Raw genomic sequence first — 13,083 nt, forward strand, 5'->3', positions numbered from 1 at the left:
ACGAGGTCCCATCAAAGAGGTCATGGCACAACATTATTATGGAATGCATTCCCTGTGAATACATCACGTGCATGCTGAACTGGAAACTTTCTATGAAATATGGGACCCATATCTGTCTCATATTGGGCCTGCACTGTCTGCCACTGTACTTGGTGGGTTTCCCCATTAACCATAGCCTCCTTGTGGACCAATGCTGCCTTGTGTTGTTTTGTTAATGCTGGTGTCGATGTTGAGGGTATCATGACAATTGTAAAGGTGCAAACGTGTTCATGCCCACATACACACACACACACAACACATGCACATACACACAAACAGAACACATATGCACTCACACACATGAAGCATGCACACATAAAATGCACAAGACGTACTAATCACACACACATAAAACGCACAAGCACATAGGTAAAACACACATATAGTACACATACACACACACTTAAGTCTATTTTAGTACATCTGTCCTAACACTGGCAGGGATCCGAATCCTCAAGAGCCACCTCAAGGATACACAAACATGGTTGCTAGTGCCTGAGCCACATTTATTTTTAATTTTATTATTTAACTTTTTCTTGTTTGTCTGTCTTTTGTCATGGTCATTATGATTCATGTTACTGTTATTATTGTTGTCGTCGCTGTTGTCATTGTTATTATTATTATTGTACCGTTATGTTCTGTTTTATGTATGAAAATAAAATAAAATAAAAATGTATAATTTTTTTTTAATTATGCAGTACTACAGTGCAATAAAATTGTTCAGTAAAGTAAAGAGTTACTTTACAGAACAGCAGCTCAACTCACTTTGAGTTTCTTTACAAAGGTCCATACTAAATTACTTTATAGAACAGTCCGAACAATAGGGCAGCTTCTTCTTACTTTGAGTTACTTTACAAAGTTCAGTCCTAGATATTTTATAGAACAGTTCTGAATTACTTTACAGAACAGTTGTTCGAACTATTAAGAGCAGCTCTGCAAACGCACAGTGAACAGTGTTGCTAGGCAGATTACAGTGCTTAAGAGGTAGTAAGATAAAATCAGCATAGAACTGACACATGAATTTGAGAGGAAGTGCATAAAAGTAGGCAGAATAAAAATAGTGCAGGTAAAATACAATTTGTGTCAAGATATAAAGTCTGCCTGATCTCATTTAAATGCCTGAGTAAAGAGATAGCTTTTAAGTAACATGTCTTTTGAAGATATTTAGCGAGTTGGCTTCCCTGATGTGGTGTTGCATGTACTGTAGCTCTACCTGGCGTGTAGCATGTAGCTCTACCTGGCGTGTAGCATGTAGCCCTACCTGGTGTGTAGCCCCAGGGTTCATAGTAGGAGGGGAAGACGCCAAGATGGCAGCCTCTCACAAACTCCTCGTAGTCCATGGGCAGCAGAGGGGAGGTGGACGACAGGAACTCTGGATGGAAGATGACCTGAGAAGGACCGTAGCACACTAATCAATTAACAACTCCAATGGCCTATAGGGAAGTTCAATCAATAATGTGTGAACAACATGAGCTACTCTTTCAAAGCCAGAAACCAGAGAAGTATACTTGTCAGGTATAAAGTCTGGAGCTGCTCCATACAGTGACTGGGAGACAGATTTTGTGGAAAAGACAGTGTTTGTTTGAGTTTTTATACCCAAATGAGCTTTATTGTACAGTTCCGGAACAGAGAATGTACCCGTATAGTCCGTTGTCAGTGTAAACATTACCATCTCTCCGAATTCATCGTCTATCTATGGAGCAGCTTCAGACTTTATACCTGATGACAGCCAGTGGTGGAATGTAACTAAGTACTTTTACTCAAGTACTGTACTTAAGTACAATTTCGAGCTACTTGTGTATTTTCATTTTAGGGAACTTTATACTTTTACTCCACTACATTTCAAGGGGAATATTGTACTTTTTACTCCACTACATTTATCTGAACCCATCAGTTACTAGTTACTTTGAAGAAAAAGACTTTGCATAGAAAACGTGGCAAAAATGTATGAAGATTAGATACTTTCACATTTGAAGCCCGACAACTTCAAGAGGACGCAATCAGAGCAGCATAACTGGACCACATACCACTTTAACATAACATTTAATCAGAGCAGCATAACTGGACCACATACCACTTTAACATAACCTTTAATCAGAGCAGCATAACTGGACCACATACCACTTTAACATAACCTTTAATCAGAGCAGCATAACTGGACCACATACCACTTTAACATAACATTTAATCAGAGCCCATTCAACATCGATTATCCATCGTTCAGGATGTAGGAACGTTATACTTTTTCATTCATATATTCATACGAAAATACCGTCTAGAATATAAGTATGTTTTTATCGTTTTCTGCAGTAATTCCTAGAACGCTAGTTATAGGCCTAAACGCATAATATAGATTATCGATTGCAGTCTATTCCCTAGACACGCTATATTAAAAAATCCAACTGTATACGATCCTAAACGTTATGACTGATCATGCGCGGCTGTCGTTTATAATTCCGTGATCGTCAGTTAATGCTTTAGGTAGTATGGGTTGATTTATTGATCAGTTGGTTTGTAAACAAAGCAATGTACAATCGCCTTGAAAATGACGTCAGCATCCTCTTACCGTTCGTGGATGAGACTGGAGGAAAAAGATCCCACTTATTTGACGCCGATCTACTCAATCCATTCCGGTTTGTATGGCGGAATAAACGCCCAAATCATATCGATTATTGAGTTATGGCAGCGATCCATATACACGGATGTGTGTCTAGAGTCCCTCAACGATATATGACTGCCGGACGGATTTCCCAGATCACGGAGATCTTCTCGATCCATTTCCGGTTTGGTAATTCGCCCGATCATCCACCAGGCGGCGGTATTGAAGCGTTGCACTGTTGTGCAGGCTTCCACTGTATCAGACCAGGCTCGCTGAGGGAATTATGAATACCATGGCGAAAAAATTAAATATGATCTCAATAACGTCGTACGCCGTGGATTGGCGGAATTCGGATGACCTTGAAACACGTTGTACAACGTTTTTGGCGGGGGATGTGTTAAGGTAGATACATTTTATATATTTTTTTAAATGCGATTAATTTGCGATTAATCGCGCGTTAACTATGGACAATCATGCGATTAAATATTTTAATCGATTGACAGCACTAATATATAATAACTTTGTGCATATATATTTTTTTTTTCTACCTTAAACAGATCTTTTTCAAGTTCCAAGTTTTAATACTCTTATCAACATGCGAGTCAACAAATGCTTGCTTTATGCAGCCATTTAACACAAAAGGATGACCCTCATGCATTGCAAAATTTGCATAAAATTCAACAGAGTGATGTACAAAATAACTTAAAAGAAAATAATAATTTAAAACAATGAATAAAGTGTGCATGAAATAATAGGGGAAAGAAAACGTTAGGAACTCGTTACATTCACCCACACAAGGGCTGAGTAATCACACACCCCCCCTCTCTCTCACACACACTCCCAGCTCTCTTTCTCTCTTGCCCCTTCCTCCTCTCTCTCACACCCCCCTCTCTCTATATATCTCACACACACACACACACACACACTTCAGAAACAAACATAGAGCATAGAATGAGAGCATCAATAATACACCCGAGTGAAGTCTAGTAAAAAAAAAAAAAAAAAGTAAAAAAAAAAAATATATATATTTTTTTTAGTTAATCGTGAGTTTAAAAAAATAGTGGCGTTAATATAACGCGTTAATACCGCATTAACTTTGACAGCCTTGATATATATATATTTGTAATACTTATAACAATATCGATAATTATAGATATAGAGTGATATGATATCGCTATCGATATTGCGATATCATTTTTGGCCATATCGCCCAGCCCTAGGTCAGGGGTCACCTTGACGCGGTCGGCAGAGCTGTTGAAGAGGCCGATGCGCCGGATGCAGTTGAGGATGGGGTCGCTGCTGTCCTCCAGCATGTTGTGGGTGCAGATGGGTGGCTGGCACTGCCTCTGGGTGGCGAAGATGGCGCGCTTCATCATGGTGAAGTCGTCCTTGTCCAGCATCTTGGCCACGTCCGGGAGCTGCCCACTAGAGGGGGGTAGAGAGGGGGACAACAGGTTCTGTTTACATGGAGCTGCCCACTAGAGGGGGGTAGAGAGGGGGTGCGTTGCTCATGGGACGGGGTTGCACGACATGCAACCATGCTTTTGTGAGCAGAAGCGCGTGCACACAGGAATGTGCTGCACTCGACTGATGCGCCACCTGGCTACTTTGCATATCAATAGCGCCGGTCGTCAGGTGTGTCCCCCATACATTCACACAAAACTTGTGAATGAAATGTGTTACATTCCATTCGTAGAGGCAATTAGGCACTGTCTTTAGTCTGTGCTCATGAGAGGGAATATATATGCGCATGCGTGGGAGCACGCATGCACGTGGCGTCAATAGCGTGCATGCAACCAGTCAGCCAATCAGCCAATCAGCAACTCAACAATGGTTCTTGGTATCTAGGTGGTAAGAGGTCCACTTACACCAGCAGAGACTCGTACAGCTTCTTCCCAAAGCGCTCCTTCACAGAGTGCGCCGTGTCCCTGTGGGAGAAACACCACCGTGTTAAACAGGGTTCCCACAGACATTGCAATATGAAATTAAAGTACTTTTCCAGGCATTATTTTTCATTTTAAATGCAGTTAAAAAAAAAGAATAATAATAATAATTAGGGATGTCCGATATTATCGGCCTACCAATATTATCGGCCGATATCGGCATTAAAATGTGATATCGGAAAATATCGGTATCGGTCTAATTTTTTTTTTTTTTTTTACATTTCTATAACCTTTATTTACCCAGACAAGCAAGTAAGAACAAATTCTGATTTTATTTATTGTCAAAAGTATGCATAATGTTGTGTTAATTCCACAACAAGAGATATGTAATGTTAATTACCTGAAATTATTCCATTTTTTGGGGGGGGCAACCCTGCATATAATGGTATCGGTTGATATCGGTATCGGAAATTAAGAGTTGGACAATATCGGTATATCGGTATCGGTAAAAAAGCCAATATCGAGCATCCCTAATAATAATAATAATAATAATAGGATTCAATATGTATGGCTTAAAAAACTAATTTCCGACAATTAGTTACACTTTAGATTAAAACATCATATTTCTTGATTCAGAACTATTTTATCATGGATGAACAAAACTTTCAATGCGAATGGTTGATTTGAATTTCAAGGACTTTTTAAGCACCTTGTTTAAAAAAAGAATGGGCTGTTTAAACTAAAGGTTAAGGTGTTTGAAGCGTGGCCCCTGATGTAAACTAAAGGTTAAGGTGTTTGAAGCGTGGCCCCTACCACAGCTGCTTCCTGACGGCCTGGCCCTTCAGTGTCTCCACGTTGAAGTTGTTTGTCCGGGCGGGCATGATGAAGAAGGCCACCACGCTGATGTCGCTGTGATTAACCTGTTGTCGTGGAAACCGGAGAGGTTAAGGATATACGCTTTGGTCAAATCATCTCGGTTGTTCCATCTTATCTATTTGCTAAAAACAGGGTAAATCTAATACAATTTAGTTCAGGAGTTTTCTCTGGCCAGGAGAACCCAACCAAGCTCCCGATTCCTCTTGTGAGTAGAACTTTATGGGGGGGTGACCAGGTATAGTATCGGAAGGGGGGGGGGGGGGGGGGGGGGTTACACAGAGGGAGGGGGCTGGGGAACGATGCTATATATAATTTCATATAATCATGAAAATGAAAATAAGGACTGTTTGTATATTCTGTAGTGGATGATGGTTAAATACATGAGGACTGTTTGTATATTCTGTAGTGGATGATGGTTAAATACATGAGGACTGTTTGTATATTCTGTAGTGGATGATGGTTAAATACATGAGGACTGTTTGTATATTCTGTAGTGGATGATGGTTAAATACATGAGGACTGTTTGTATATTCTGTAGTGGATGATGGTTAAATACATGAGGACTGTTTGTATATTCTGTAGTGGATGATGGTTAAATACATGAGGACTGTTTGTATATTCTGTAGTGGATGATGGTTAAATACATGAGGACTGTTTGTATATTCTGTAGTGGATGATGGTTAAATACATGAGGACTGTTTGTATATTGTGTAGTGGATGATGGTTAAATACATGAGGACTGTTTGTATATTCTGTAGTGGATGATGGTTAAATACATGAGGACTGTTTGTATATTCTGTAGTGGATGATGGTTAAAACCATTGTTTGCATGTTGTGATCAGGATGTTGGTACCGGACCCCATGTGCTCCGGGTCTGAAGCTGCCCAGCCGCTCAGGACACAGCCAGAACTTTGACCACGGGTCTCGGTAAGTCAGCTATATATATTACACCACTGGCACACACACACTTACCCTCAGTAGATAGTTGAGTCTCGCTAATGCCTCCAAGAAGATGTCTGCTCCTTTGTTGGAGAATTCATATCTTCCAGCGATGAAGAGGAACAAGCACTTGTCCAAGTTAAAGTCCAGATGGCTGATGGATGTGAATAGTATAGTGTTTAATATAGTGTTTAATATTCAGCTCATTCAGCACCTTCTTGAGACAAAAGTGTACAAAAGAATCTAAGCAAATGAATAAAGGGAAGATGAGTACTGAATTCTGCCACCTGGACACATGCAATTTGAAATATGATTATAGAATATCAGGCTTATAAATAACCTTATTATGGCCAAATCGCACATCTATGGATCGGGCCAAATATCCCCTTTCCAAAGGCAGAGTTCAATCTGGATTTAGTATCACCAGGCGTGATACACAAACCGTGAATGAAATCTACTGTACGTGCAGTTACTTTTTTATAATGTAAATTTCTCTGCCATTTTTCATCAGATGGCAACGCCGTTTTTTGCTAGACGTTCACAGAAAGGTAGAGAAACTAACTGTGTTCTGTTTTTTTTTTTTTTTTACTTTATTTTTTAGCGTTTATCGCTTTCCTGGTCAAGCATGACCGACAGTTGTAGGGTGAAACGGGAGAGAGAGCAGGGGGAGACATTCGGCAAATGACGGCGAGTCCGGGAATCGAACTCGGAGTCAACCAGATCCGTGACGCAGCACGGAGTTCCACGACGCAGCGCAGTAACATGGTGTGCTACTGGAGCACCCCTTCTGTGTTCTGTTTTATGGCAATAACGTTCAGGTTTGTGGGAGATAATCCCGAGAAATAAAAAAGTCAATCCAGAAGTCAGATGATTGACAGGGTATTTTATTTTTATTCGAAAGCCCATCGAAAGCCCTGAATCTCTTCTCTCAAAAGACTACACTCAAAGTTAGGTTGCGCCAAATCCTCGCGTAAATCCTCGGCTTTTTCCGACTACATTTATATAACTAATATTTCACTAATAAGACTTAAAACCATTGGTAAACAACTAGGGGTGTAACGGTACACAAAAACCACGGTATGGTACGTACCTCGGTTTTGAAGTCAAGGTTCGGTACGGTTTTCGGTACAGTGGGGGAAAGTTTGGCTTTCCATGTTCCACTCAGGGGTGATGTAGTGTGCAGTAACTAATTGTACTTGTAGGGCTGTCAATGAATATTCTATATTGAAATTAATAATAGACTTGTAATTTCTTTTTAAATAAATAATAATTATATTAGATTGTGAAAAAAACAGCCCCCGGTGGGTGGTCGTTAGTAGTTAACATACCGTTGTATTTGTTCGGTACACTACACAGCCGTTCGGTACGGTACGGTACACACTGAAACTTCTTCGGTTCGGTATGGATACGTGTACCTTTACACCCCTAAAACGTAGTGCTGAAAATATACGCGTTGACTGCTGTTTTGACAGGGTTAGGGTCTTTACTCTTTGCTACATTTGAGAGAAAAAAACGCAACATTAATTCATACAGTCTGTAGACATGGATTTATGGCGTGATATCATTGTCAGTCCGGTACCGGACCGCTCGAGCTTAAGAGGTTAATATAGTGAATAGTATAGTGTTTAATATAGTGAATAGTGTAGTGCAGTGCTTCCCAATCCTGTCCTCGAAGCACCCCAGCCGTTCCATGTATTTGTTAAATTCCACCACCAGCACACCTGATTCAACTTAACTAGCCCTTTATTAGTTGAATCAGGTGTGCTGATGGTGGAATTTAACAAATACATGGAACGGCTAGGGTGCCTCCAGGAGAGGATTGGGAACCACTGGTGTAGTGTATTAACTTGGTGAATGTGTCATGAGGCGTCGTACCCGTAGAAGTGTCCCCTGACGAACTCCTGGATGCGGTTCTTACTCTGAGCGTGAAGGTTCTGGAACTCGTGCATGGCGGAGAACTTCTTCACGTTCAGACCATTTGGAGTGATGATGTCTGTGGCGGCCATGCAGGTGAGAGAGGGAGAGGTCAGAGGTTAAGCAGTGAACTACAAGCGGTGGTTTCTCTCTCCCTGCTGGCAGGAGGTTTATTAACATGAATGCTCTTTTGTGTCTAAATATTTTGGCATATTATTATTGTAAGCTCCACAGCTACTACAAGGGCTCTCTCTCTATCTCTCTGTATATAATACACACGCAGCTTAATTTGTCTCAGAAACAAAATACAAGTCCTAAACAATGGAAATGAGTCAGACATTATGCAAATAGCAGTAATCATACCATACCACCAGTTAAACTGAGGTCTTAACACTTTGAGTGCCAGCCATGAGAAATCTCGTTAGTTCATGCCATGCGTTGAGTGCCAAGAACGAGAAATCTCGTTATTTAATAGTTATTTTTTTTTATTATCGATTTCCATTCATTTTTCATCAATCTAGCCTCACGTTACCAGTGGGGATCTATCGGAGCTCGAACAGGGAAAATACCGCCCCCTATCGTCTCTCCGGATGGTATTGCACCCATTGGATTGGACTGAATGAAATGGATGGGGAAAAAAAGAGTCCGGAATCCACATTTTACTTGTCAGGCATGTAACCGGAGACGATCCCATTCATTGCAGAGCCGCAGAACAGCGTGGAATATGTGTTCCCAGTACCCAGCGTTGGATCAATAAACGCAATCGATATTTAGAATGTCGATCAGGAATTGGAATAATCTTTTTGGAGAACATCTGATCTGAGGTAAGGAATCTATTTTACCAGTCTTGGGATAATTAGAGCTCTTTTCACCTATATCTCAGCGTGTCCCATATGTTTCAAGTTTCAAGTTTCTTTAATAGTTGTCATACAGAAGTACAGAATACTTTTGTACAAAATGCTTCTTACTGTTGCGCTCCAGAGACTGTGCATGACAAGATAAGTATGAAATAAAAACATAGTAAAAATTAGAAGAAAAAAAAAGAGGTCACAGTGTTCAGTTTAGACATATGTACAATGTTCGTAGACGTAGTTACCATACAATATACAGTACTGTGCAGTGTACTAATATACAATACTATATAGTGCAAGGCATAAATGGACAAGGTGCAGTTTAGGTACAATTCACAGTAGGTGTACGAGTTGTAGTGCAAATCCTTTATCAATAAATATAAAGTGTAAGTGTGTTTGTGTGATCTAAAGTGTGGAGAGTGGGTGCTGCAGTGTGTTGTTTGTTTGAGTGAGTGTGTGTGTGCGTGTGGGTGTGTGTGCTGTGTGCATTTGATGGTTGTTGCATAGTGATTATTGTTCGTTTAGCGATTATTGTTCGTTTAGCAGCCTGATGGCCTGGGGATAGAAGCTCCTTCTGAGTCTTTCTGTGCTCGCCATAAGACTCCGGTATCGCTTGCCTGACGGCAGCAGTTCAAAGAGGCAGTTGTTCGGGTGGCTCGAGTCCTTAATAATTCTCTTAGCCTTCCCCTTGCACCGCTTGTTGTAAATGTTCTGGAGGGTGGGAAGCCCCCCTCTAATTGTGCGTTCGGCTGAACGTGTCACTCTTTGTAGTCTGCTACGGTCTTGTGCAGTGCTATTCCCAAACCAGGAGGTGATGTTGCCGGTCAGGATGCTCTCTATTGTACATGAGTAGAAGTTCCTAAGGATCTTCTGACTGACTTGGAACTTCCTTAGGCGCCTGAGGAAGTAGAGGCGTTGTCGTGCCTTCTTCACAACACTGTCAATGTGTGTGGTCCATGTCAAGTCCTCGGATATGTGGGCTCCGAGGTACTTGAAACTGTTCACTCTCTCAACTGGTGCCCCGTCGATGCTGAGGGGGCTGTAGTCCTTGACCCCCGACCTCCTGAAGTCCACAATCATCTCTTTTGTGTATGTGTGGCTGTGAGTGTGTGTGCTGATCAAGAAATAAGATAATCGATTTTTCAGCCCGCTTCTCTAGCGTGCATAAGTACACATATACTATCGATAATCTAGCGTTTATTTGAAAACGATTCATAAATAGGCCGAAAAATGACAACGTGTTTTGTGTATTCCAGTAAAGTGCTGGAAGTTTAAAAAAAACAAGCGTTTTTAAAAATGGTATAAAACGGAAATGTACCGAAAAACAATCAGTTTCGACAATGTTGACTGCAAACAAGTCATTGATAAGCGACGGGCGTATTAGACACATAGCCATAATTTAAGATATAGTTTATGCGTTCGCAAATGTGATCGCCCTCCCATTGGCTACAGCGCTGGCACTCAAGCGCCATTTCTGGTGCCCCCTGCTGGCACTCAAAGTGTTAAACATGATGCTAACAGCAGTAATCATAATAATAATAATAATAATTCATTTAATTTATATAGCGCTTCTCAATAACCCGAAGTCGCTGACAGTAGTCGGGAGCAGGGGTACAAACAAAGAGACGAAAGCAAAGAAACAAAACAAAACAACAAAGTCTTTAACATACCACCAGTTAAACTGAGGTCTTAAACATTATGCTAATATAATCATACCATACCACCAGTTAAACTGAGGTCTTAAACATGATGCCAATATAATCATACCAAACCAAAAGGTGAGTAAATAATTAGACCTAGGGAAGAGAACAAGAGAAGAATCATCACGGTTTTATATTTAGACTTTTACACTGAAGGTACATGACCCTGGATGACCCCTACTCATCTTCAGCACACACACACACACACACACACACACACACACACCTGGCTTCCTCTTGAGCAGGAACTCGGCCTCGATGGCGGTGATCTGAGAGACGGTGGTGAAGACGTGAGCGCAGCGCGCCGCAGTTCTCTCTATACAGTAACGATGGTAGATCTGTCTGTCTCCTGCCTCCTTATCCACATTAAACTGAGGGGGGAGGGAGAGAGAGAGGAGAGGAGGAGAGGGAGAGGGGGGGAGAGAGAGAGAGAGAGAGAGAGAGAGAGAGAGAGAGAGAGAGAGAGAGAGGGAGAGGGGGGGAGAGAGAGGGAGGAGAGGGAGAGGGGGGAGAGAGAAGGAGGAGAGGGGAAGAGAGAGAGGGAGAGAGAGAGAGATAGAGAGGGGGGAGAGAGAGATTGATTGTTTGATTGAAAACTTTATTAACAGATTGCAGAATGGGTACAATACAGTACGGCTCAATACACACAATTGTTAAGGGGATGCAGACCAGAGAAAGACTTTCATCTTGTATCAGGGTCCCCCATTTTCAATTCATAATGACATTCATGACATACACCACATACCACATACAGATATAAAAATCTAATCTAATCATCTAATCTAATCTAATCATGACATTTATGACATACATGACATACAGATATACAGTACTGTTACATTTGTGACAGACAAGATATGCATATATACAGTACTGTTAAACAGAGATCCTAACAGTAAATATATACATACGAGGGGGAGGAAAATGTACATACGGTGGGGAGAGAATATATACATACGGTGGGGAGGAGACAGTCTATTAGGAAGGGGTGGGAGGGGGGGTTTGGACATTTACCGGGGCCAGTTTCGAATTGCAGCCTCCCGTAGGTGCTCTTTGAGAGTGGTTTTGAATGTGGGTAGGGATTCACATTCCTTTACAGCTGTAGGGCGTTCCACATCTATGTGGCATAATTGCTAAACGTGTTTAGTCCCTTGTTTGAGCCGAATCTGGGTTGCACATGATTTGTGGAGCTCCCTCTGGTGTTGTGGTCGTGGTATTCACTGACCTTTGGGAAGTATTTTGACATGTACATGGGTATCTTAGTCGTGTAGTGTATCTTGTAGACCAGGCCCATTGCAAGTTGCTGTACTCTGTCGTCTACTCTAAGCCATCCTAGGTTGTCAAAGTGGGCAGAGGTGAGGTGGGTTCTAGGAGTAAGGTCAAGCAGTAGTCTGACCAGTTTGTTTTGTGATGTTTGTAATCTTGTTTTTAGTGCCTTTGAGGTGCTTTGGTACCATGAGGTGCAAGCATAGTCGTAGTACCCTTGAATGAGTGCTCCTGCCATAGTCTTCAGGGTATTCTTGTTTACCAGAGAGGAGATCCGGTACAAGAATAGAGTTCGTTGGTTGACTTTTTTTTTATTACATTGGATGCCATTTTGTCGCAGGAAAGATTTGCCTCTTGGATGGACCCCAGGTATGTAATTTCATCTTTCCTTGTGACAATATTGTCACCCACTGTAACTGAGAAGCCGTCGGTCTTGCTGAGTTTGTTATTTGATCCGAAGAGAATGGACTCTGTTTTACCCAGGTGTAATGATAGTTCAATTGACTCCAGTGTTTAAATAAAGGCCCCTCAAGCCTTCTTAAACGTCCTCACTGTGATGGGTTTAGATCATCTAACAGTAACTTTATGGGGACATTAGGTCACACACACACACACACACACACACGCTCACGTCAGCCAGGTTGTTGTAGAAGTCCACGTTCCCGGCACACAGGTAGCGGCCCAGCAGGGTGGCGTGCGTGGTGAAGATGGTCGCCACGGGCAACTGCCTCTGCCGACACAGCATCACCCCCAGACCAGCCAGCCACTCGTGGAAGTGAGCGAGGATGTGAGGAGGCTCCTCGCACTGTGCTGCGTACTGTCAGAGGGTAGAGGGGGGGGGGGGGGGGGGGGGGGGGGCAGAGAGAGAGAGAGGGCAGAGGGTCAGACAGAGAGAGAGAGAGAGAGAGAGAGAGAGAGAGAGAGAGAGAGAGAGAGAGAGAGAGAGAGAGAGAGAGAGAGGGCAGATGGTCAGACAGAGAGAGAGAGAGCAGAGGGTCAGACAGAGAGAGAGAGCA

At 42.0% G+C, this 13,083-nt stretch overlaps 1 protein-coding gene across 1 annotated transcript in view; it reads right to left on the bottom strand.

Moving 5' to 3' along the window:
* Positions 1-13,083, bottom strand: part of gys1 (glycogen synthase 1 (muscle)) — a 59,104-nt gene that overhangs the window by 19,697 nt on the left and 26,324 nt on the right. Inside the window, exons 5-12 of the mRNA XM_084330350.1 lie at positions 12,699-12,884; positions 11,028-11,172; positions 8,212-8,329; positions 6,370-6,490; positions 5,335-5,441; positions 4,507-4,566; positions 3,871-4,063; positions 1,301-1,427 (exon numbers count right to left, since the gene is read on the bottom strand). Coding sequence (XP_084186476.1) covers positions 1,301-1,427; positions 3,871-4,063; positions 4,507-4,566; positions 5,335-5,441; positions 6,370-6,490; positions 8,212-8,329; positions 11,028-11,172; positions 12,699-12,884 — 1,057 coding nt within the window. The remainder of the gene's footprint in view (positions 1-1,300; positions 1,428-3,870; positions 4,064-4,506; positions 4,567-5,334; positions 5,442-6,369; positions 6,491-8,211; positions 8,330-11,027; positions 11,173-12,698; positions 12,885-13,083) is intronic.

This window comes from Notolepis coatsorum (genome assembly GCF_963971535.1).
Source record: "Notolepis coatsorum genome assembly, chromosome: 15".
NCBI classification, from domain to species: Eukaryota; Metazoa; Chordata; class Actinopteri; order Aulopiformes; family Paralepididae; genus Notolepis; species Notolepis coatsorum.